This window comes from Indicator indicator, chromosome 30, assembly GCF_027791375.1.
Source record: "Indicator indicator isolate 239-I01 chromosome 30, UM_Iind_1.1, whole genome shotgun sequence".
Classification (NCBI taxonomy): domain Eukaryota; kingdom Metazoa; phylum Chordata; class Aves; order Piciformes; family Indicatoridae; genus Indicator; species Indicator indicator.
Window position 1 is genome coordinate 5,939,896 of NC_072039.1, and position 23,405 is coordinate 5,963,300.

The following is a 23,405-nucleotide window of genomic DNA, read 5'->3' on the forward strand; positions in this document are numbered from 1 at the left end:
CCCTGCCATGTGAGGCATCCCAAGACTTGCTGTCACCTCTGGGGAAGAGGAACAGGGGCAGCATCATCCACAATCCCCTCAGTCTGGCCAGATCATGGCAAGAGGTGGCACAGGGTCAAGCCCTGGCACCAGCCTGTGCCCAGTCATAAGGATGGCAGGACTTGGGGGCTGCAAGGGACCATCCCCTCCTGTCTTTGGCCCCTTCTGTGACCCAGAGTTGTGTGGCGAGAGCCTGTAGTGGTCTCCAAATTGTGACACAGGCAACACTGCACCTACAGCAGGGAAACAAGTGTTCAAAAGTCACCCTGCCAGCCCCAGGTGGACCCATCCCAGCCTTGCTGCCTGCTGGGCACCCACAGCACCCAAGGGCGTGGTGGCCTTGCACCCCTCGTGGAAGAGGTGGGGGACACCTGAGTGTCCCCTAGCTCGGCACCACAGTGCTGTCACGGGGAGCACAGGAGGTGCCACAGGGGACCCCTGTGTGCTGCAGCCCTCTGGCCAGCCGTGCTGCTCCAGGGCAGTGTCTGGCCACAGATAAGGAGCTTCTGGGGGCTGCCAAGCTGTCCCCACCCAGTTAATCTCAGGGCCTGCTGTAGGGCACATGGCAAAGGGACCTTTGTCCTGCCCATGCCCAGGGGGGATATGAAGGGTCTTGCAAGCACAAGGGAATCAGTTTTGCCCTGGGGAGGGCAGAGCAGTGAAGCTCCCCACTTGAGCCCCATTGAAGGCTGACCATAAGAAGAACAGGCCACCCTGTGTACCCTCCAGTGGCAGCGAAAGGGCACAACCAGCAGCAGAGCAGGGGTAGATGACAGTGGCATGACCTTCTGCCACCAGCTCAGCTGCTGGTACAGAGCCTTTGGCCCACATCAGTCCTACTCCAAAGCCTGAGCTGTCAGTGGTTTGGGTGTCCCCACAATCAACAGCTCCCTGGGTTAACAAAGGTGATGCAGCTGGATCTCACCTGCCACCCTTGGTGGCTTCTGGCTCCCTACTCACCTGTACTGGGAGCAGGACAAGGTAGGACAAGGCTCTCCCTGCATCTAGGGCCAGCCAGGAGCAGCCCCAGAGATGGGGCAAGGAACTCACAGGGACCATGGGGAGGTCACAAGCTCCCGGGAACTTTTCAGGAGCAGTGTCAACCAGGACCTCACTGCCATGCACCCCTTGTTGCCCCATCCCATGGGGAACACCTGCCCACAGCAGGGCCAGCAGCCTCCAGGCAGCTCATGCCCTGGCTGGTCAAGCACCAGCTCTGGCACTTGCTGCAGCAGAGGAGGTGGATGCAGGAGGCACAAGACAAGAGGCCAGGTGGGAGGTGACAATGCTTTATTATCATACAGCAGTGGGGACCAGCAGCAGGGCAGGGGCACACAGGCATGCACATGCAGATAGGACGCCTTGCCCGGCACGCCCACCAGCAAGTGCCAGATCTGTGCCAGCGGCCCTGCCGCCTGAGCACAAGCTGGGGGCTGATAATGCTGATCCTCCGCACCCTGGCTGCAGGGAGGGGGAGCATGGGGTGCCAGCAGCTCCATAGCACCCATTCGTCCCACAGCAGGTCACTCCTGGCAAAGGGACTGGCCAGTATTGGGGGCACTACCAGGAAGGGGACCTGGATCTCTGCTTCCCTGCAATGGCAGGGGTGGCACCAAACTGTGGGTGAAGGAGTCATTGGAAGAACCCTCACCAACTCACAGTGCCTGAACAGGTCACCACCCCTCAGCAGCCCCAGGCTGACTTCATATGTGGGTGTGGGTGCTGCAGCCACAGGAGTGGGGAAGGGGCACATGCCAGTGCAGGGACCTGGTAGCACATGTAGGGAGTACAGGATACACTCAGGGGACAACCTCTTTCACATTGTCACTAAGGGCAGCAAAACCACTGGCCATAAGGGGGACAGTGAGGTAGGGGCTTCTGCACTCCCCGTTGGGGTATTCCCTGGTCAGCACTGAGGGCCATGGCACCAGCCCCAAGAGTAATGGTCCCCAGAGCAGCTATACAGGCCATGGGGGTGGAGGAGCCTGTCCCCACCACAGCACCCTACCTGGTCCTTCTGACCCATGGCTTGGGTAGCTCTGGGGGCCAAGAGGCACCAGGGCACTCGGAGACAGCACCTTCAGTGGTTTTGCCTCCTTCTCAGAGGATGGAGTGACTTTGGCACAGTGCTACTTTGGCTTTCCTGGTGGTGGGACCTCACCAGGCCTGGCTCAGACCTGGGCTGAGTTGGCTCCCTTCATTAATAGCCTCCCCTGAGCTATCCCTGACTCCAGACCCTGGCTGGAAACTTCCCCAGTGAATGAAGCGCAGGAGCGGGAAGCACCCACTGGCAGTGCCTGATTGTCACTCAAGGGAGGTGACTGCCACCTTTGGGAAGTCCAGTTTGGGCAGGACTGTGAGCAGTGCAGAGGCCCTGTGGGCAAGAAACTGGGATGAGGAAAGCCAGCCACAGAAACAGCTTGTGGACAAAGGCAGGACTTGGGCAGTGCCCAGGAGGGTGGCTGCAGGAGGGCAGGGAGCCCAAGGAAGGTGGGTCCTGGCTGTTCTCTTCCTACAGCTCCACATTCCATGCTCCCCATCCTGCTGAGCCTCCGCTCTGAGCTCTGGGCACCCACCCGAGGACAGAGAACAGCATGGCACCAGGATTGCAACACCAGGCAGCTGCCAGTCTTAATTGGGGATCAAATGCAAACCCTGACCCAATATACACTCAATTACAAAATAAATCCCCTCCCACCCTTTGCAATAAAAAAAAAGAGCAGCTGACTGGACATGCACCTTTCTGGCCCTACAAAATAAGGCACCAGAGCTTAAAAAAATGAAACTTCGATTGTCTTTGATATAAAAGGAATTCCCACGTGTTGAAGGCAGTTGATGTCTGAGTGCATAACAGGGAGTGATCTTCACTAGCTTTGGGTTGGCCAACCTCATGCCTGGGCCCCGGTGGCTTTCTGGATCAGGGGGATCTGTAGGAGGGGAGGAGAGAAGCTGTTACAAGGAGGCAGGGAGCTGCCTGTGCTCTGCAGTTGGGCAGGGCTGGGGAAGGAGAGGTTCCCTAGGAGGCTGAAAGGTTTCATCAAGCCCTGTGCCCTAAGAGCTACAGGAATTGTCACCTGCTTGTGCCTAGCTCACCTTTGTGAGATCCACACCAGTGATGGCACGCACGGAGGCAGGGATCTCTGCCAGCAGACGGTTCACCTCAGCTGTTGTATTGCTGCTCTCTCCACTGAGAATAACGATCTCATCCACTTTGGAGAGGGGAGCAGCCACTTTGGCAGCAATCTGGGGAAGCAAGGAAGGAACGTGGGATGAGCAGTGAGAAGGAATTGCTCACCAAGCTGCTGGGCAAGGTCCCTCTCACACCACATGGGGGCTTGCTGTAACGCCAGGAGACCTGGCCCAGCCTGGGAACACCTCACCACTTGTCCAGAGCAGAGGAAACTGCTTCTCACCTCAGGCAGCGCATCCAACACTAGAGCCAGCTTGGCAGCTTCTCCATACTGCTGGAGAGCTTCAGCTTTCAGCTTCATCCCCTCAGCCTCTGCCATCCCAATGGCCTCAATCACAAACGCCTCTGCTTCTCCGATCTTGCGGATCTTTTCTGCCTCTGCCTGAGCAAGGAGGACTTGCTTCACCCTGGAATGGGAAACCCAGCCCTGCAGCAACAGAGGTTCCTGCAGTGCACTCAGCTCTGCTTCCCTTCCTCTGTCAGCCCTGTGCCTACCCTGCAGAGAGCCCACGAGCTGGGTCTTAGCACAGCCCCTGCTGCACTCTGCTCCCACCTCGTCCAGCCCAGCATGCAGCAGGGCTCAGGGCTCACTCACTTCTCGCCCTCAGCGATCTGCTGCATGCGGTAGGCTTCGGCCTCAGCCGGCCGCTTCACAGTGGCTATCAGCTCCTTCTCCATCCGCAGGATCTCTTTCTCCTCCACATCGATCTGTTTCCTGCGCTGCACCACCTCGATTTCAATTTCCTCCTGGCGGATCTTCTGCTGCTCACGGGCGCTCTGCAGCTCATAGGCCAGCTGGGCCTCGGCAGTCTGCACACAGAAGAGACAAGAAGAAGGGTCTTGGCTAGGATGTCCTGTGTGCAGACATACGGACCCTTGGCAAGCCCTGAAACCAGCCACAGCTCCTACTTCCAAACCTCTACCCAGGGGGGACATCACAGTCATCCAAGCTGTACTTTTTGTCCTTCCCTGTGTGCACAGCACTTGAATCCAACCAGCTTTGAGTTCCACACCCTTTCCTCTCCTCCTAATCCCAAATAACTGTTGCAAATGGGAGGAATCTGCTGCAGGGTGCTCATGCTGTGACACAGGAACCTGGGTTCTCCACTTCCAGCTTTATTAACATGCAGGAGGAGGAAGCTGGCAGGTCCCTGAACTACCAACAGCATCATGAACCAGCCAGGGAACAGGGCTGGGCTCTCTCACCTTAATGTTGACCTCTTCAGTGAAGGCAGCTTTCTGCAATTCAAAAGCCCGTCTGGACTCTGCTATTTTGGTATCTGCCATGAACTTGACATCCAACATTTCTTTCTTGCACTCTGCCTCCTGCAGAGAACAAACAGAGAGCAGAGCTGCAGGGTGTGCAGCTGGAGCATAATAGAGAAGCCCAGCACGTCTCCAGACTCACCCGAATGCCAGCATCTCGCTCGGCTTCTGCCACACCGATATCTGCATCCCTTCGGACAGCTGCAGTCTGAGTCTTCCCCAAGGAGCTCAGGTAATCCACTTTGTCATAGACATCCTGGAGAGAGGAAGAGAGGTCACAACCACTTCAAACCCATGACTCCATCTTACTCCCTTCCCGCTGAAGCTCAGAGCAACCACTTGTGCAGCTTGGTCGGGGTCAGGAGGAGCCATGCCAGCCTGCTGCCAAACAGAACCAGCAGAGGCAGGGAGAGGTGGGCCCTGTCGACATCTTCCTGTCAGCTCCCTGGAGCTGGGCTAGCAGTGAGCTCTCCACAGCCCTGTGTGCAAAGGCAGCTCCGCGCCAGCTGCCTGGAGACAGGACATGCTGTGGCGGCTGTCATGGCAACTCCAGGGGGGTTGGGGCAGGCTGTCAGCCACAGCAGCCCAGCAGCTGTACTGGAGGAGCCAGGGCCAGGCAGGCTCTGCTGTGATGCTCCTACCGAGCTGCCGGGCACCCCACAGCACAGTGCCCTACACCTGGGTGTACCTTGATGGTGAAGCTCAGGATCTCGATACCCATGCGACCCACATCAGGAGCTGCCACCTCCCGTACCAGTTTGGCAAACTGGTCCCTGTCCTGGTAGATCTGCTCCACTGTCAGGGTACCTGCAGAGGAGAGGAAGGCAAAGTACTTTATTTGGGACAGATAACACACAATGGTGTGGGTCTAAGCTCTACAACATCCTTATTGTCCTTGATCTCTTCGGGTCTGGGCACGAGGGCACAATCCTCTGCCCAGACCCTGCAGTTGCAGATCAACATCTCAGTCCCACAAGTGCAACCACCACACCTGTAACCCATGGGGACTCAGACATCTCTTACTGCAGGCCCTGAAAACTCACTTATCTCAAGACCCAGCAACACAGCAGAAGCTGCTGTATGGGAGGAACAATCTAAGATACCACCTCTGCAGTCAGCAGAGAAAGGAACTGTTGTGGCTGCCACAATGGCATCAACACTGCTGGGACCAGGTAGCAGAGAAGGGAGAAAGCTACTCAAGATGCCTCCAAGAGCATGAGCCCCTTCGCACCTAGGATGGAGCGCAGATGCCCCTCCAGTGTCTGAAGGACCACATTCTTCACATCCTGCACGTTCTTCCCCAAGAACTGCTCACAGGCCACAGCCAGGAGCTCCTTCTCGGTCATTATCTTCACCTGGAGACAGGAAACAAAGCCATAGGGACTGAAGGTGCCTGTCCAAAGAGGAACAGGCACCCAACAGCAGCAGCAGCAGCAGCAGAAGTAGCAGTACCACCACCAGGCTGCCAGGCCCCCATGCTACAGATGCTTCAAAGGACCATACTGAGCTGGCACCACATTGAGCCAGGCCAACAGACCAGCCACTGAGCCCCTGCTCACTACTGCTGGGGAGAGCCCTGCTGCAGGCACACACAGCTGGGCCAGCATCCAGGGCGGACATCTCTCCAAGCCCCCCCTGCAGCCATTGATCTCACTTACTGCAGCCACTGGGTGATGCGGAGACAGACCTTGGCCCTACATATCCCACCTGATGAAAACAACCGAAGAGCCCTGAACTGCCAGTTCAGCCACTCCACTGACATCAGACCTAGGAGGAGAGGGCTTTTAATTACTACCCCTGGCCGAAAAGCCATTTTGTTACCTGTCTCTTCCTCCTCCTTCACTACAAATATTTTTTCTTATATGGGAAAGGCAGAAAACAAGGAAGGGTCTGAAATGCCCAAGGAGCAGCTTGACAACAGGGGCTCCATTTACTGGATCAGATGAGATGAGGCGGCCATGCCACAATGGTTTGTCCTGCTTGTGGCTGGGAGCTCCCAGCCACCCTTTGTGGTGACCCCAACGTACTGCAGTCAGGACCCAGCTGTCCTGCTCCACATAGTCAGTCTGGTAAACAATCCCTGCAAGTGGGACACAGGTGCCCCCATGCCACTTTTACCTCCCATAGCCAGGGCCACATGTTAAAGCATCCCCATATCCAGAGAAGACAGGGCCTTAAGATGGTCCTGCAGGTCATGGGGCTGTTTTTTAAAAGCAAAATGGGTTAAAAATCCATAATGAGGTACATTAGACAGTGGAGATGTGTGCTCATGGAGGTCTCTCAAGGACTCATATATGAGGAGCTACAACCCACCAAAATGACAGCTCCTGGTGACCAGGTCCAGTGTGAGAGCTCCAGCAAAGCCTGGACACATGGACCTCTGTCTGGCAGCACCAGAGAAGGCAGTAGGATCACACCAGCCACACACTTCTGCTGGGACCTCTGGGAGTTGAGCAGGTCCCACAGCACCCTCTCATGGAGATAGCTGGGCCGGGCAGTGACTCCTGTGCCAAGAAGTGCTGGTGGTACCCTGTACCCTGCCCCAAGCACCCTGGCTGGACCTGGCTGTCATGCCAGCATGATCGCAGCTCAGAGACTTTCAAAGCTTCAGGTGCTGTACAGGGCCCTCCAAGGGTCCTAATTCACACTCTTGATGGGCTCTGAACCTACAGACTTTATCTTGACACTGCAAGATTACTTTTTAGGGTCAAAGTGATGGCAAAAGCAACAGAGCTGTTCCTTGAGAAAGCTTGGTCTGATAGCCTGAGTCCAAAATAATCCCACAGCCTAATCTCAGCACTGCCAGAGAGAAGGACAATTGGGATCAGCCACTACCTTCTAAGGGGATTGAGCTGCTACAACCCCACCTCTGGTAATGTGGAAAAACACCAACCTGGGCTGAAACAAGCTCCTACCTTTGCTTCTCAGGCTCAATCCCCTCATCAAAATGTCAAACTGAACCTCGGGCAAGCATGGCAATCCTCTTCTACTTTCTCTGGGCTCCTTACAGGGCCAGGCCACTGTGGTTTCTTGCCTCTGTACCCTGGGCCAGCAGTGTGCACTTTCTACACAAGAGGGAGTTGGGAGAGCTGCTTCTGGAGCTTCACCCGCGAGTGTGGGCCCTGCACAAGGCTCATCTGACAGCAAACGAGAGGCTTTTGCAAATACTAAAACAAATTAGACTCAGCAGCACTGTTTGTGGTGTGCATCTGCCAGCAATCCCACTTCCTTAAACAACTCCTACCCTTTGGGAGCCACAAAGAGGACAGAGCATGGAGTGGGATGTTCATTAAGAGTCCCTGGCATACTTAACAGGAGCAAGGAAGGATTCAGCCTCTGTGACTAAAGGCAGTCAGCAGCCTGGCTGTTGTAGTAAGCCCCAGGCAGCCCGAAGGAGCCTGGCTGTCTCCTGACTGTGGGTGTCAACCTGCAAAGCCCAGGCTGCACAAAACGAACTGTGGCAATTTGCACTCAGCTGCTTCCCAGGGTTTCAGACAGGGCACTGCCATGCTTGGTGCTTCTTCAAATGTCACCAGCATCAGAAAGAGCGTTTAGCTGGCAGGAAATCAGAGAGTCAACACAAAACCATCCCATGTGGGGCATCAATAGTGCTGCATCCAGCTCCAGCCAGCTGCAATGCACGTGAGGAGTGAGCGAGGACAATTCAATTAGCTTGAGGCTCAGGAAAGTTGTAGGGAAGGATACGAAGCCCAGCATGGCCCAAGACAGCAGCACCCTAAGCACCCAGCCAGCACAGGAAGGAGGCTACTGGGGATTACTCATTACAGTTGTCTTCAAAAATAAATACCTTATCTTATGCACCTCAAACACTTCTGGTTTACAGCAAACATTTTAAAAGGTGTTTCTTTAGTTATACTTTGTTTGCTTTTTTCCTTTTTTTTTTTTTTTCCACAAGCCCTTAGAAGTAAAATGTTTTTCTTGTAAATTCTGCAGGTAACCTCAGCCACTCACATCACTAATTGCCTCAAGCTTGCTTTCTGCATGGAAATTCCTCACTTTACACAACCCTAAATCTTCTGAATTAATGGACAGTGAAAAAAAAAAAAAACATGAACAGTGAGAAGAGAGAATAACATGAATGGGATGAACTGGGAAGTTAATTTTTAAATCAAGGCACCTTGGTGATCCAGGCTTTTGCCACCACACACCACCCAGCCCATTTTGCAGGCAAGGGTGGTGGTGGTTAAAAAGGGAACATTGGCTTCACAAAAATACCTTTTCTAAAGGCTAAGTTTATGGATTTATGAAATGCATGGGTAGGGAGACATGGGCGTGTGCATTCTGCCAACCACACAAAGACCACTGTGGTTATGTGACACATAAGCAGCTAAATGGATGCAAGAGCTGAAAAACTGAAAACGAGGGTGCTGGTTCCTACCACGAGAGCCAGGATGAGCCTAAGAAGCTGTCTCCTGTGCTGGTGTTCTTGCCCATAGCCCCACTTCCCAACAGCAGCAGGGCAACGGATTGTCTGCTGGTGAGGCACCGCTGTGCCCAGCCCTTCCACCATGCGCAACAGCCCAGAAACCGCTTCTGGCTGAGCTCTTGTCCTCACTTACACACAGACCTAGCACGTAGCTCCTCTGCAAAGTCCGTTCAGAGCAAGCCAATGAATCCGGGAGGAATCTGCTGCTCTGGAATGCACTGGATGAAATCTGTCAAGCACTTGGTCTTAAACGGGCTGCAGCAGCTATGGTGCTCTCCCCTGGGGGAGCCTTTTGATGAGCTTGAGATTTTGTTCGCATCACTGCGTCACTCGGCAGCTCCCCTCAGCTCCACCACTCTCTCCAGGGAGCATGGCAGTCACCTCTCCTGCAACAACAGACCTGGACATGCCTTGGACACGTGGTGATCACAGCCTTGAGTGCACTGAGAACCACTGTCTTGGTTTTATACACCCAGAATGTGCTGTCAGGAGTAATTTTCAATCAAAGCATTCAGCTGCCTATTCGAGGAACCAAATTCTGTCGAAAGCTAACAGCATTTTCTTCCCAGCATCCTTCCCAAGGCCAGACTTGGTCACAAGGACAAACTGTATCAGGGCAGCAGACCTCAGAGCCTAAGAAATGCAGGTGTTGAAGTCACAATCAGCGAGAGACATTTTTTATGTATGAAGAAGGCTTTGAATGAATTGAAATTCGATTAAAGACAGGAATTTTACACACAAATATCAGTGCCTGGAGGGACTAAGTTCCTTCTTTAAACTTTAACTCACCATGAAGAATTATGAGGTCCACATGCTAATAATAACGATCCACAGCAACATCATGCTTGATACCATCTCAGGAGTGAATGGCTCAGTCCCACAGGGTCCCACACAGCTCACAATACATCAGTGTTTCACTGACTGAGCAAGTCACCCACACACACCTCATTTGCCACATGGACAAATGAGACACCAGGAAAAGAGGAATGATTTTTGGAGAGGAGAGGTCACAACCCCCTTCATGACACAGGACATGCTGTAGTGTGAACCAAGGAGGACAGTGTGGGTCTGTTACAAGAATTTATCTTAAAGCAGTTGGCTTCTGTTCCTGGACAACAGCAACCTTTTAAGGGGGAACACCAGATGTAAGTTAGAGACATGCATTCCTGAAATGATGTTTTGGAGTTACTGTACCTGTGCCACACCTGTGACAGTTAAAGCTACCCCCTCCGCCGTCTCTACGTCCTCACACCTGGGCTGTAACGTCATTATCTCTAGGGAAATCCTGCCAAAAAACGTAAAATATTTGCACGTTTCCAGGTAAGACAAACTCAGCTCTTCCCTTTGCACCTCCTGCCCCGGGCTGCCTGTGGCACTCATCACAGGTAATGTAAGACAGGCACAGAACGCAGCTGAGGGACTTCATCTGTGACTGACAAGTCACTTTGGCCAAGAAACAGATTTTTAGATAACACTTAAAGGCAATTTATCAGCAGAGAAAGCCTGGGAGCCAGACTGGAAATGATATCATGACCCTTTCCCTTCTGTTGGGCTAGTGAGGAGGCCAGAAGCTGGCACCTTTGGGACCCCAAAGGGCCCTCTGTCAGAAGCTGGCTGTGCTGCACAGCCCAAGGCTGTGGCAGAGAACGCTCTTGCTGGCTGCTGTCACTGATTTAAAAGCACAGCATGGACCTGGGATGCTTCTACCTGCGCTGTGCTGCCACCCCCACAACTTGGCAAAACCTGGTACTGATGCTGCAAGAAGTAGCCCTGACAATGCCCCTCATTAACACAGACCTACCTCCTGATCTGGTTCACCTCTCCCTCTAGTTTTGCTTTGGGTCTTTTTCTTTGGGTCCCATGACTCAAAGGCTGCTAGAAGTGAGTCTCCAGCTCCTAAAGGCCATGCCTGCATAGTATCACGCATCCAGGAACAGATCCTGCAGCTTCAGAGTTGTCTTTGTTGTACAAGGTGAGCTGAAGGTACTGTGGCAGTCTGAAGGTCATGATTTAGTAAAACAAGAGATATGCCTGGCTGTGGTGGGTTCTGCCTCAGGATGTAAAGCCTGGCTCTTGTGTCAGCTCCAACAAGCCGGGAAGGCGTTGGGAGTCAGGGCAGGTTGCCACAGGGCAGGAAAGTTTGTGGCAGTGAACATTAGGTCAAACATCTGAACCACAAAGGGGCTGTGGCATGCACGCTGAGTAGCTCCAGGACTGGCTGGAAGGGTCAAAACATATCTCTGCAAGTTCATGCCTGCCTTGGCCACTGTCCTAATTAAACTGGCATGCAAACTGGGAGCTGATAGAACTGATCCCACTGTCCAGGACGTGCACAGGCATTTTCTGCCATATGTGTTCAAAGCTTTAATCAGCTCATGCAGGACTTTAGTCTTCTGGAGACCTAATCTATACTTGGAATTAATTTCAATACTGTGCTGCTCCTTAGCTGGCAAGTCACAGGGATGGTTGGTAATTACTAATACATCAGTTCATAACTGCTCACAGTGCAAACACTAGGTCCTGCACACTGCAACTCATCCAAGGTCTCCATGCTGTGCTTTTGAATGTGACAATATCCAAAACAGGCACTGTCTCCCTAAGGAGGAAGAAGGGCTGAGTGGAAACCCAGATCCAAAACTGCAGAACCAAGTGCAGTTTCAATTCCCCACAGCTGTACAGGTTTCCCTTTGAAGTGACACAAAACCCGGCTTCCCATCCACCCCAAATCCCATACAGAACCCCTGCTTGGGGCTCCACACAAAAGCAGCCCTCCCTTCAGCTGGGAAACAGTGCTGTTGAGGAAAAGGTTACAGTTGGAGCAAATTTATCAGAGGAGCCAGTATTGCAATGCTGCATTCGGAATCTGCCAAGCACACACCTGTCGGCATAACCTACAAACTGTGGAGTGCACCCCAGGGCAAGCACCGGAGAAGGGGAAGGAGAGGAGGGGATTGAAATTTCAATTGTCCCATTAAAAAACCATTAGTTTTAATGTTCTGCTGCTGCTGCTGCTGCTGCTGCTCAAAACAGAGGGATGAACAGTCAGACACGGTGTTAGGAAGCTGGTGGATTATTACCTGTGCAACCCCTGTTACGTACAGTGGGACCCCCTCCGACGTCTCAATATTCTCACAGCGACAGAGGATGGTCATAACCTCCAAAGACAGTCTGAGTAGTGAGGAATAAGGGTAGGACAGCAAATACACAAAGCAGTTACCAGAGAGTAAGACACTCATTGCAAAGGACAGACAAGACTTTCAGGTTTCAGCTTTTCCCTGTTCCGTTTGCCTTTTTCCCACTGCCCATAACGCAGGGCCTGAGCAGCTCCCCTGGTCACAGTGGAGAGTTCACAGCATCCATCTGCTCCTGTTAGTGAAGATAAAGAGGCTGGAGGCCTCTAAGTCCCCACAGATGAAACTGAACCATGTATCCCACCTGGACTGCCATCCTGGAGTCAGCTGGAATACCCTGTTGGAGTAATCTTCAGATGTAAAATTTTCCTTTTTTGTAATAAATGACATGCTTCTTTGAGAACATTTAAGAGGGAACAGAAAAATTAAAATGCCAGGGACCTGGCTCCCTACTCCTGGCTAAAGCATTGATGAGAGAAGGTGCTTCCAAGTGTCCTAAGAAGCTGAATAACACCATTTGGTTCCCTCAGAGACATGTGAGACTGCACTGCCTCTCTCACCACTTTTAATTCTGACCCTCAAACAGGGACAGGATTTTTTATTCCCTTATTTTTTCGCAGTTCTCAAGGTTGCAGCAGGATAAGAGCCCAGCAGCCTGCCAGCTCTAACTGTTCCTTTTGTTCCCAGGTTAGTGCTACCTGGCGGGATGCCGCTGACAGCAACACAATCGCTCCTGTCTCTCCTGCTTTCAGCACTGGCAGTTCCAGAAAAGATGTCCTAATTTCAGAGGAGGAAATCTGCCTCACTCTTCATGTTAATGAAGCAGGCTCCATCTGTGGCACAGCTTATGGTATTTGGGAAAGACTCTGATCTCAAGAGGAAAATTAAGCCCCCTAGCTCATGGCATGAATCGGGGGTGTTGATTTTAAAGTAAAAGATTTGTTTGGGTGCTGGCATTCCTGTCAGGAGTCTCCTTTGCTAAACAATGCACAGACCTCTATCCTATGACAGCTCATTCCTGGCAAGCAGCTCTTAGCCCTGGATGAGTCCTTAACTTAATAACTCAGCCTCCTGACTACATTTGTTCTCTCCTCCACACGGCAGGTCAAGGTCCCGAGCCGTTCTCTGGGCTTCTCGCACAAGAGAAAGAGCAGAAACCACTGAACAGATCAGCAGTTCTCCCAGTGAGATGCTTCATAAAAATCTGGGCGTGAAGCTTGTCTGGATCAAAGGCAGTTCTTGAGTATGGGGCCCAAAAGCTTCCATCCCTTCCCTCCTCCTGCAAGCACTGCTGGAGAGTCTGGGCTAAAGCCGTGGGTGTTTGCTGAGCCCTCTTCATGCAGCCAGAGCTCCACAGAAGGCTTTCGTAGCAATATTGAGTGCCAGCCACCTGGGAGAGGACCCAAGAGCTGATGTCAGTAAGTTGCCAGCAGCAAGCAGGACCCCTTGGAAGCTGCCTGACACCCAGGTGAAGAACAGCTATGGCAGTGTGTCATCGGCAGAGTGAGGGCAGCAGCGTGCTCACTTAGTCTGCTGGTGGCAACATGTGAACAGGGAAAAGAGGTGCAAGATAAGGCAGTAAGGGTTAAGTACAACCTCTGCCCATCACCCAGTGCAAAAACCCAAAAGTCATGGCTTCATCCTTTTTCCCTATGTTTTTTTTTTTTTCACGCAGATGGAGGAAACCTGCATTAGTGAGCATGAGGGAGGTGTTAGGAGAGAGGAACATTCCCAGAGATCCTAAAGACAAAGAGCTACATTAGCAGGACAGCAGCATCATCACAGCATGTTAATTCAGAGACCAGCAGGGTAAGAAGCAACAAGCCAAATCCACTACTCAGGAAAGAGAGAGAAAGAAAATCCCACGGTTTTGACCAGGAACACAGTCTGCTCCCAAGGTGACAGCAGTCAGAGTATCTTTAGAAAGAAAGACCAGGGGAGCAGAAGGGGGCACTGCCCCACTGCATGCCACAAGTATGTTTGTTACTGGGCGAGGATTGGGACGTGCTAGGCAGAACTTGGCTCCTCTTGTGAACTCATGGACGAGTCAGTCCCATCCCGATGTCCAGAACCTCTGTGAGTGCCTCGTAGCTGTGCAGCACTGCAAAGGCAGTGGAAGAGGAAAGTAGGGCTCTTGCCTTCCTCAGCAGAGGAAGAAACACACTGACCAGCCAGGCTATAGTCCTCTCTCAGCTTGGTAGGGTTTGTGTAAATAAAAAACAACAAAAAAAGAAAATAAATCTTTGCTTTGGGTTTGAGGAAAGATGTGGACAGGGTGGCCACTTCTAAAGTCCTTCAGCTGAAATCAAGGGATTTCTCTTTCATTTGCCTTCTGCACTGTGACACCCGGCAGCCCCCACACAGCACACAATCCCCTGCCCTGCGACTGTATTCTGCACATCATTATTTCCTGCCAGACAAGCCTGAAATGATGGCATTACCTCCTGCAGGGCCCTGGACATCATCAGCCCCATCACTCAAAGCAGAAGATAGCCAGAAGCTGTGTGGTTTGAGTGACCCTATATTCCCCATGCTTCAAGGCACTACACAGGGCACACCCTGCTCCTTCTAGCTGCGTGCTGTGCTGCACACACACAGCCTTCCTTGCAGGGACCAGGAGCTGGGCCTGGGCCAATGTTCATCCATGGTTACATATGCAATGCCCAATCCCACATTCCTAAAGATACTGCTGACAGCCCCACTGGGATAGTTTTGCCTAACCCCTACTCCAGAACATCAGCAATGGAGAGTTTCCTTACCTTTGGGTGTCAGTAATGCACCACCAAGCCCAGGCCCAACCTCCATACACGTACTGCTTCACATCCGAGCCACAGCAGCCACCTGCAGCACAGCAGAAAGCACAGAGATGGGGTTGGGGATCACACATAGGATCTTGGAACCAAAGAATTGGTTTGGATAGAAGAGACCTTTATAATCTTCAAGTCCAACCATTAACCCAGCACTATCAGGTCACCACTAGACCACATCCCTCAGCACCACATCTACATGGGTTTTAAATTTCTTCAGGAATAGGGACTCCACCACTGCCCTGGACAGCCTGGGCCAGAGCTTGACACCCTCTTCACGGAAGACTTTTTTCTTAATGTCCAACCTAAACCTCCCCTGCTACAACTTGAGGCTGTTTCCTGTCATCCTGTCACCTATTACTTGAGAGAAGAGACCAACTCTCACCTCATTCCAACCTCCTTTCAGGGAGTTGTAGAGAGTGAGAAGATGCTGTCTGAACTTTCACTTCTATGATTCAAACACCTTCTACCTCTCCAGAGAGCACCCTGCCAGTGCCCACACTTTGGTTTCATGCCTGGCAAAGGAAGAGCTCTGTAGCTACCTGGCCTGGACCCTCAGGCATATCATGCCAGTAGTCCCTTCCTCCTGTTATCCAGAATCACATTTATTACAGCAGTACTCAAGGGCCTTAGCAAGGCAAGTGCTAGAGACAGTTTCAGCCCTGCAGGGTGCATCTGTACAGGCAAGAGAGAGGCAGGGCAGAGGAAAAGCAGGGAGAAGAGCGTGGCTATGATGCTGTGGGCACATTACACTAAGCAGGGGAAGGGGAGAACTGTGAAGGCAGCCACAGAAGAAGCTCTTTCTAAGAGACGGTGATTAGCAAGTTAGCTCTAATAGGTCAAAAACGTAGCACACATCCAGGCCAGAGTGTTGGCAGGGCCCTCTGGACCACAAGAGAGGCCTCTGTCCTCCCCATCCTCCACTTCCTGCCCATCCTCAAGAGTTTGGTCATCTTCTGCTATCAGCTGAAGAGATCACCTGCTTCACAGGCTCCCAGACAATGGTTGCTAAAACAGCAGATTGGGCCCATCCACAGTTCTTCACCCTCTGATTTCAGTAGAAGATAAACACAAATGGGAGATGGATTTAGATGCTTTCTCAGGTAGCCTGTGCTCCACAGCCTACAGGAACATTCTCCTGTCACCTCTGGAACAGCTTCTGGATAGTTTTTTCCTGTAGCTGGGAAGTGATTTCAGCCAGGCAAGGAGTTACAGAAGCTGCTAATATCCTGCAGCACACCAAACCACAAGGCCTTTTAATGTTGCTTGGAGGACATCAGCCTGGTTAGCTCAGCCTTTTTGCTAGGCCCTTGTTTTCCAAGAACAGGAAGGGAGGTGTTCCTGGCAGCTGGGAAAAGCAGCTCCACATGGAAAGGTATTTTATTTCACAGGGTCTGTGTGGTCTTTACCAAACCTCTGGTAATTGTTTCATAATAGCACTCTGAGAAAACTCCGCACCTCACCCCACCGTTGTTCCAAGACCGTGCTTCTCCACACAGATGGCTCTTCAGCAGGCAATGCAAGGAAGCAACCTACCAAGTATCACCCCCAAAGCAAGCCTCATGTCTGCTTCCCAGTGCTACACAGTGCTGCACAGCACAGTTGACTAAGCTAGATTATGTCAGGAAGTGTTCAAAACACAAGGAAAAAAAAATGGCAAACTAGCACATTAAAGAGGAGCAGGGTGCCAGCTGGTTGCTTTCATGCAAGCTGGACGTCTGAGCACAGCAAAGCTCCGTCCTGGTAACACAAGTCAGATGAGCTGAGCACTCATTTTCCACTGCAGCCCAGCAGCCTCTTTCTCAAGTCCCAGAGAACAAGTGAAAAAGGAACCAACAAAGCGAAATCTTTGCAAGACTGAAGAATAAACCCTCTTGCACAATGATATTTGGCAGGGAAGTTGCCTTTTCCAGTTATAATACCCCCACTGTTCCAGCAGCCTGGGTCTCACAGCCGCTTGGCTGTCGCTTCCACAAACATGCACCCTGCCTCTTCCGGGGCAGGGTAGGGGCCAGGCGAGCCACAAATGGAGGATTCATAGCCAGGAAGCTTCCATCCAGCTTGGCCTCTTCCCAAACAAGGGGGTCCCACATTCAAGCAAGAGTTCCCAGAGCCAGGAGAAAGCACATCATCTGTTTTGGGGTTGGTTTCTTCTTAATGAAGTGAGATGAATCATTTGGGAGTTGTAGAAAAATGGAGCTCTCAGCAGACGCAGGAAGCTGCTGCCCTGATGGATGGCACACAAGAGCGAGCAGAGGCCCCAACAGATAGGAGGACACCGGGCTCAAAACATGAAAGCTGGGACTATCTAAGGTCATGAAGAAGCTGGGTGTTGTTTGCTCTCCCAAGGTAAGTCGAGGTGTGTGTTGTGGAAGGAAGTGGTGAGCGTTCAGAAATCAGGTCATGGTAAACAGCCTGCTGCAATAACCTGATAAGGATATTCCTACATAGACTGGTGTGGGCTGAACACAAGAACAGAGCTGACACTGCTGCCTTCACCTGCACAGCGCTGCCATCTTCTTGCCTTGCTTCAGGGAGATCTGTGCTGCCCTCTCCCCATCTAGGAGGGCCCACCACCTACACTGGAAATAAACAGCTTGGTCCAATCAGACACAAGCTGAATTTGTTTGAGAAACAGCTCTGTGCTGGGAAATGTCATGGGGTGCTCACAAGTGACTGCAGAAAGACAAGGAAAGAAGTGGTAATTGAAACCAGTTACTGACAAAAGACATAATGGAGAGGAGAGGAGAAGGCAAAGGCATATATAAAGAAAATAATGTCACAGAACAGGGTCTAGACTAAAATCAGTGTCTGTTTCTTAGGCCCTGTTGTGCATATAAATTAGGCTTTGTCCACATACAGAAATGGCATGAGCTTAATAAAACTAATTTAAAATGATGCAGGGCTCTGAGCTAAATCCACAAAATCTTCTGATGGTCACCACAGAAGATGAAAGCAGATTATGCTGGCTAGTTTGTTTTGGATGTAATCTACACCAGAATGACTTGGTTTGTGCTATCAATGTTACAGAGCAAATTTAAAAACACACATTTAGTTTAACTCATCCTGTAGACAGAAATCCAAAGTGCAGTGAAGTTACACAACAGAACTCCAGAGATACCACCCCAGAACTCCTCTTGGAAGCCGAAAGGAAAGCCCTGAGGCTATTCTGTCTACCTCTTTCTCCTGATATGCTTTCTGAAGAGTAATTTTGCAAGTCTTGGAGATTTATCAAGCACTTAGTAAGGGAAACCTTGAGCCTCATCCACCTGCAAAAAGCTGAAGAACTACCCCAAGAGGGTAACACCACAGAGAACCTGCGTATAAGTTGTCCTTTATGCAAGTGGTGAGTAACTGTCAACCTCATGCTATAGATTTGAGTGCAATGCTGCACTCTGGACAGCAATCACCAAGCATCACGAAACCAATTGCTGGGAAAGATTTTTGGCTAGCCAAAAGGAAGATCCTAACCCTGCAGAAGCACTCATTAAACATGGCAGATGACAATCAGTGCCTCTAGAAGTCTTCTGCAGAGCTTGCTTAGTACTAGAGGTCAATACCTCAGCCTCAACTCAGGCGAACAGTTCTGGACTCTGACTCCAAAGGCATGAGCGCAGACAAGGGCAAAACCTCACCTGAAACCCACGTGAGGCTGCCCACTCCTTCCCACAAAGTTACATTGCTTCTGAGGCTGAAGAACTGCAACTGCAGTGAGCCAGCTCATATTGACCTGTAACTGGAAGTGGAGGAATGACCCTGATGGAACCAGCCCCACCATAAGCTTTAGGTTCTCGGCTCTTGCTGCTCACCATGGACACAACCTGGACCATCTTCTCCCATTCTGTTTTCATGCAATCGACTGTTCTCACTTAAGTGGAACTCTCTGCATTTCTCCTTACTAAATTGCATCATATTTCTTTCAGACCATTTGTCAATCTGTCAAGTTTGTTTTGATTCTAAGATGGCTCTTCAAAGCTCTCAAATCCATTCCCAGCTCAGTACTGTCTGCAAATTCAATAAGCACATTCTTGGTTCCATTATCCAAGCCAGGACAAGAAACTTACTTGATAAATCCTTTCAGCTGAACAGTGAGCCACTGTCAAGTTCCCTGGCAAGGGTTCTCCAGCCAGTTTCATATTAATTTTATAGTATCTGAGAATCCAGTTCCTCTTTGCACTGTAGGCCTTTTGCAGGAAGGGTTTATGGAGCCTTAAGAAGTTTTTATTTTAGGCTTTCAAAATGTAGAGAAATACCATTAGAACAGATGACCAGTTGCTCTGCAGAAATAAAAAAGGATGCAGTAACAGGATAGAAAAGCTTAGAGCAGCTCCAGAAGGGTTAACTATTCCTGGCTGCTGGGGTGCAGCAGGAAATGTTTACACCAAATTGGTATTAACTGCCAGCTCTTCTTTTATTTTGACAGAGTGCAAGGAGACCCAGAGAGTGATGCACTCAAGTGAAGCCTGAGAAGGTGGGCTGGACTTCTGAGAAATCTGATGAATCTAACAAGCCTTAGTAAAGGCAAGGTGTGTAATTTTGCCACTTCCCTTCACCCCCACCAGAGAGGGAGGCCAGATCAGCTGGGCACAGGTCACACTCAGCTAACAGGTGTAGTTGTTTTCTTCCAGACATTTACAAATGAGGGATTTGTTTCCATATTCTCCTAAAAACAAAGATAGGTTGATTGGGCTGCAGCTCCCCTGACTTTTTTTTTTAATCCTCCTTTTCACACAGTGAACTTGAACCCCAAGACAAACATAGCTGTTAGAAATCACTCTCCTCATAATGAGACTGCAGAAGGATCCCAGTCTTGTATTTCAAAACTAGCAGATCAATCCTCAGCTGCGAAAGCTGCACTCAACCAGACTGTAACCCAAAACCTGCATCACATCCAAGACAACTTATTCAGCTGTTGTGAACATTGGGATATCAGGACCAACAGGTACTCTGTGTATCTCCCTGAAGATCTTAGCAACTCCAGCTGCACTTGGGGAGGACTCTGCGATGGGTCAGGCACCTGCCAAAGCCTCCTCAGAGCTTGCACCCAACTTCACCAAGAGGCTCCCAGCAGCACTACTCCGCAGCAAAGTTAACTCTCAAGTTAAACCCATGTTCCAGAAGGACCATTATCACCTCTGTAGGACTTGGTGTTCTTACAACACCTAGGCTCTACATTTCACAGACAGGTTGGCCAACTGAATGCAGTTTCTGAGAAGGAGACTGGTGTTGCTCAACAGGGGAAGGATGCCAGTGAGAACACTGACCCATGCCTGGGAAGCAGCTTCCCAAATAAGGCTACAAAGCTCCTGCACACACAGAGGTTCCCAAGGGATAGCCAGCTGCTCCTTGAGCACTGAAGGAACCCAAGTGTCTCACAAGAAAGTGAAAAGAAGGAACACCACTCCTGAGAACAACCCCACAAGGCAGGGGTGGCACATGACTACACTTCCTTTGAGAGGCACAGGCTAAATTTACAATACAGAAAATTTTCAATTAGCTTCCTAATTTGGAGGAGCCTTCCCACAAAGTGAAGTCTTTCACCCAACCATGGCATGACAATTTGAGACCACAAGCCAAAAGCCTGCTTTTCATATTGTTTGCTGTTGGTTTAGTTTTCCCTTCGCCCTCTCTCCCCAGACACAAATCAGTATCACACAAACAAATGCTGGCCTCCAAGGTCCTCTCTGATTCTTCCTGGAGAGACATGGCTCAAGTTCCTGGATCTACAACTGTTTGTAAGTTAGATGCCACCTCCCTCTAATGCCCTGGCATTCACCCTGCACATTAGCACAGTGGAGCTATGCAGAGCTCCCATAACCTCTTGGGCTGTTCCTGAAGCTCACAGAGGGTGCTCTCAGGAGACATGACACTCGCAGGAGTGTTTGCAGACCATGATGGGCATCAGTAGAAAAAAAAACACGTCTGGTGGCAACAACAAATCCAATTCTGATTCACAGAGTCTGGCATGATTTGCACTCCAGAACATGGCTGTACATCAAGAAGCGTCCTTGGCTTGATGCTTCCAGCTGTGGGAAAGTGTAAAGCTTGGAACTGCAAGCAGATACCAGAAATTCCTGCTGGCTCAACCTGCAAGCCATGCTTTGTAAACTTCCAGGCTGAACACAAATGAAATCAAGCTTTTAAGGCCGCAGGGCGTCCCAGCAGACCTGAAGCATGCTTCCTGATTCCTCCTGACTGGACATGGTATTTCACCAACTGACACTGATTTTGAGAGAAGGAGGTGCAACATCAGCTCTAGATCCCATCTGACAACTGCAGAGATATGCAGAAGACCAGGAAAATTGCAAGAAATACTTCTGCTCCAAGCAGCTGGTGGGTGTGGTTTGCAACTCCTTAGAAGCTGCTGCCACAGTGCACAGATTTGTTTCCAAAATTGCAGCATGATTCTAGCATCTCCTCCGTGACTCCCCTAATAGGTCTGTTACCCCAGAGAGATGAACTGATAACAGACCAGCCATAAACAAGTGCTGAGGCCAGCTTTAGGCTTTGGTTCCAAAACCATAACAACGTAACTTTACTTGCACAGCAGTAAAGTGCCCTAATGGCAGATGCCATCATAGCACGTCCTTGACATTTTCTCCCAGGTGAATTTAGGTCTGAGCATCATGGTGCTTGCCACCAAACTAGTCCAGTATTTACTGAAAGGACGTAAGGTGATTGAAGGCACATGAAGTGACAAACATTTGTATCTGACTTGGTTATTACCTTGTATATGGCCCCAGCCCGTCACACAAGCAGAGTATCCAGCCCTTACAGCAAGTTGTTACATCACTTAACGGAAATTAAGTCCTGTCTGCATGCAGCCAGCTCTATGCCAAAGCACAGCCTGGAGCTTCATCAGAGTCTTGGAGCAGCTACAGGTTGAATCAGCTACAGGGGATTTCACTGCTGGTTTATTTAACCCTAAAGCAAACAGCTTGAAAAGAAAACTGTGGTGGGCACCAACTGCACCCAGTGTCAGCACCACTGAGAAGCCAGGTGCTAGTTAATGAAGCAGCAGCAGGATACAACAGATGAGAAGGACACCCCAGGGACAGGCCTGTGGTGCCTTGCCTTGAGCTGCCCTTTCTGCCTCATCTTACTCACACTCAGCTCCCCTTCCCCAACTTGCTCCCTCAGGAACAGGATGGCTTCTTGGTAATCCAAGCCTAAGGCTGTTGGCAGTGGACCAGAGCCCAACAGCCTCGACAGTGCCACCGCCTGACATCACCCGAAAACAGCAGCACCCGGAGGGTGCCACTAGCACGGCAACCTCGCCCATTGCTCTCCGTTAGCTGCAGGGATCCCATCCCAGAGCTCCGGAAAGCTGCACCCGCCCCAGGTCATCCACTTGACAGGGACACCTCCCAGCATCCCGCTGCATACCCACGCAGGACACCCCTCAAACAAGGTCACCCCATGACAGGGACCCCCTCAGTGCTGCCTCAAGGAAGGGCTTCCCCCCATCCCAGTGCTCCTTTGGAGGACCCTCCCCCAAATCACAGGGCACCCTGCAACAGGCATCTCCAAACACATCCCTGAGATCCCTCACTCCCTCCCAGGAAGAGCCTCCCATTCCCCAGCGCCTCCCAGGGTCTCCCCACAGCAGGGACCCTCCCGAGTGTCCTAGAGCCCCTTTTATGAGAGAGACATTCCCCAGAGTACCACCCAGCTCCACCTTCCAATCGCAGGGTCACCTTTGTGTCCCAATGGCTCCTAAGCACAGCGACGTTCCCCGTCCAACAGCAGATCCCATGACAGTGATCCCTCAAAACCCTGACAGCTCTCACAGAGAGGACTCCCTCAGCTCCCCCTGGGGCTTGCTGCTAGCAGAGCTCATCACACGGACACCCCTCTAATTCCCCCAGGGTGCCCTCATGACAGGGTTTCCCCATGATAGGGATTAAGGCCCCTGAGAGTTCCCTCACATCCTGGACCCACCAGTTCCCACCAAGGCTTCCTCCTAGACCGTATTACAGACACACCAGTAACTCCCTCAAGGTCTCCCCCTGACAGGATTCACTCAGGCTCCTCTGCAGCCACGACAAGAAGCCCCCCGCCGTCCCTCAAGGCTCCCCGCCTCATCCCCCAGGACGTGCTCCCTCCAAGCCCCTGCGAGGCTCGTGCCGTACCTGACACCACCAGCGCCTCGTTGGGCCCCACCGTGTGGCAGTTCCCCATGGTGGTCACAGCCCCCACCCCTCAACCTCCGCCGACACCGCCTCGTTCCCACAACCCCTCGCGCCGAACAACCCCGCCCCCTAGCGCCGCACGGTCTCGGGGGCGACCCATTGGGGCAGCCATCTTGGGAAGGTCAGTGCTGCGCCACGTCCGAACACACTCCGCGGATGGGGCTGAGCACCCACCCCGCGCTGCCGCCATGTTGGATGCCGCGTGTCAGCGCGCGCTGTAACATGTGGCGCGCGCATGCGCACTGCGGTGAGCGAGGGCGCCGAGTGTGCGCTGAGGTGTGCGCGTGTGTGCAAGAGGAGGGGTCTGTGTGTGCATTGGAGTCTCTGCAGGGC

At 51.5% G+C, this 23,405-nt stretch overlaps 1 protein-coding gene across 2 annotated transcripts; it reads right to left on the reverse strand.

Moving 5' to 3' along the window:
- Positions 1-1,405: 1,405 nt before the first annotated feature.
- Positions 1,406-23,061, reverse strand: FLOT2 (flotillin 2). Of its 2 annotated transcripts, none has more exons than XM_054394458.1 (11): positions 23,013-23,061; positions 14,833-14,914; positions 10,137-10,227; positions 5,727-5,850; positions 5,184-5,302; positions 4,638-4,751; positions 4,436-4,555; positions 3,825-4,039; positions 3,453-3,636; positions 3,133-3,282; positions 1,406-2,966 (listed from the first exon to the last, which is right to left on the reverse strand). In XM_054394458.1, the coding sequence occupies exons 1-11, from the start codon at positions 23,059-23,061 to the stop codon at positions 2,928-2,930; spliced, it is 1,287 nt and encodes a 428-aa protein (XP_054250433.1). In that variant the 3' UTR covers positions 1,406-2,927. The 2 variants fall into 2 exon arrangements, with proteins under 2 accessions (XP_054250433.1, XP_054250435.1); XM_054394460.1 differs by lacking the exon at positions 10,137-10,227 and adding an exon at positions 12,020-12,110.
- Positions 23,062-23,405: the final 344 nt, after the last annotated feature.

Bases quoted from the DNA above. Each gene is read 5' to 3' on its own strand.
- FLOT2 (XM_054394458.1), bottom strand. From the start codon at position 23,061: ATGGGGAACTGCCACACGGTGGGGCCCAACGAGGCGCTGGTGGTGTCA. The intron at 14,915-23,012 runs GTACGGCACGAG...GCTGTGCTGCAG, and splicing joins CGAGGCGCTGGTGGTGTCAG to GTGGCTGCTGTGGCTCGGAT. The intron at 4,040-4,435 runs GTGAGAGAGCCC...TTCTGTGTGCAG, and splicing joins CTGAAGAGGTCAACATTAAG to ACTGCCGAGGCCCAGCTGGC.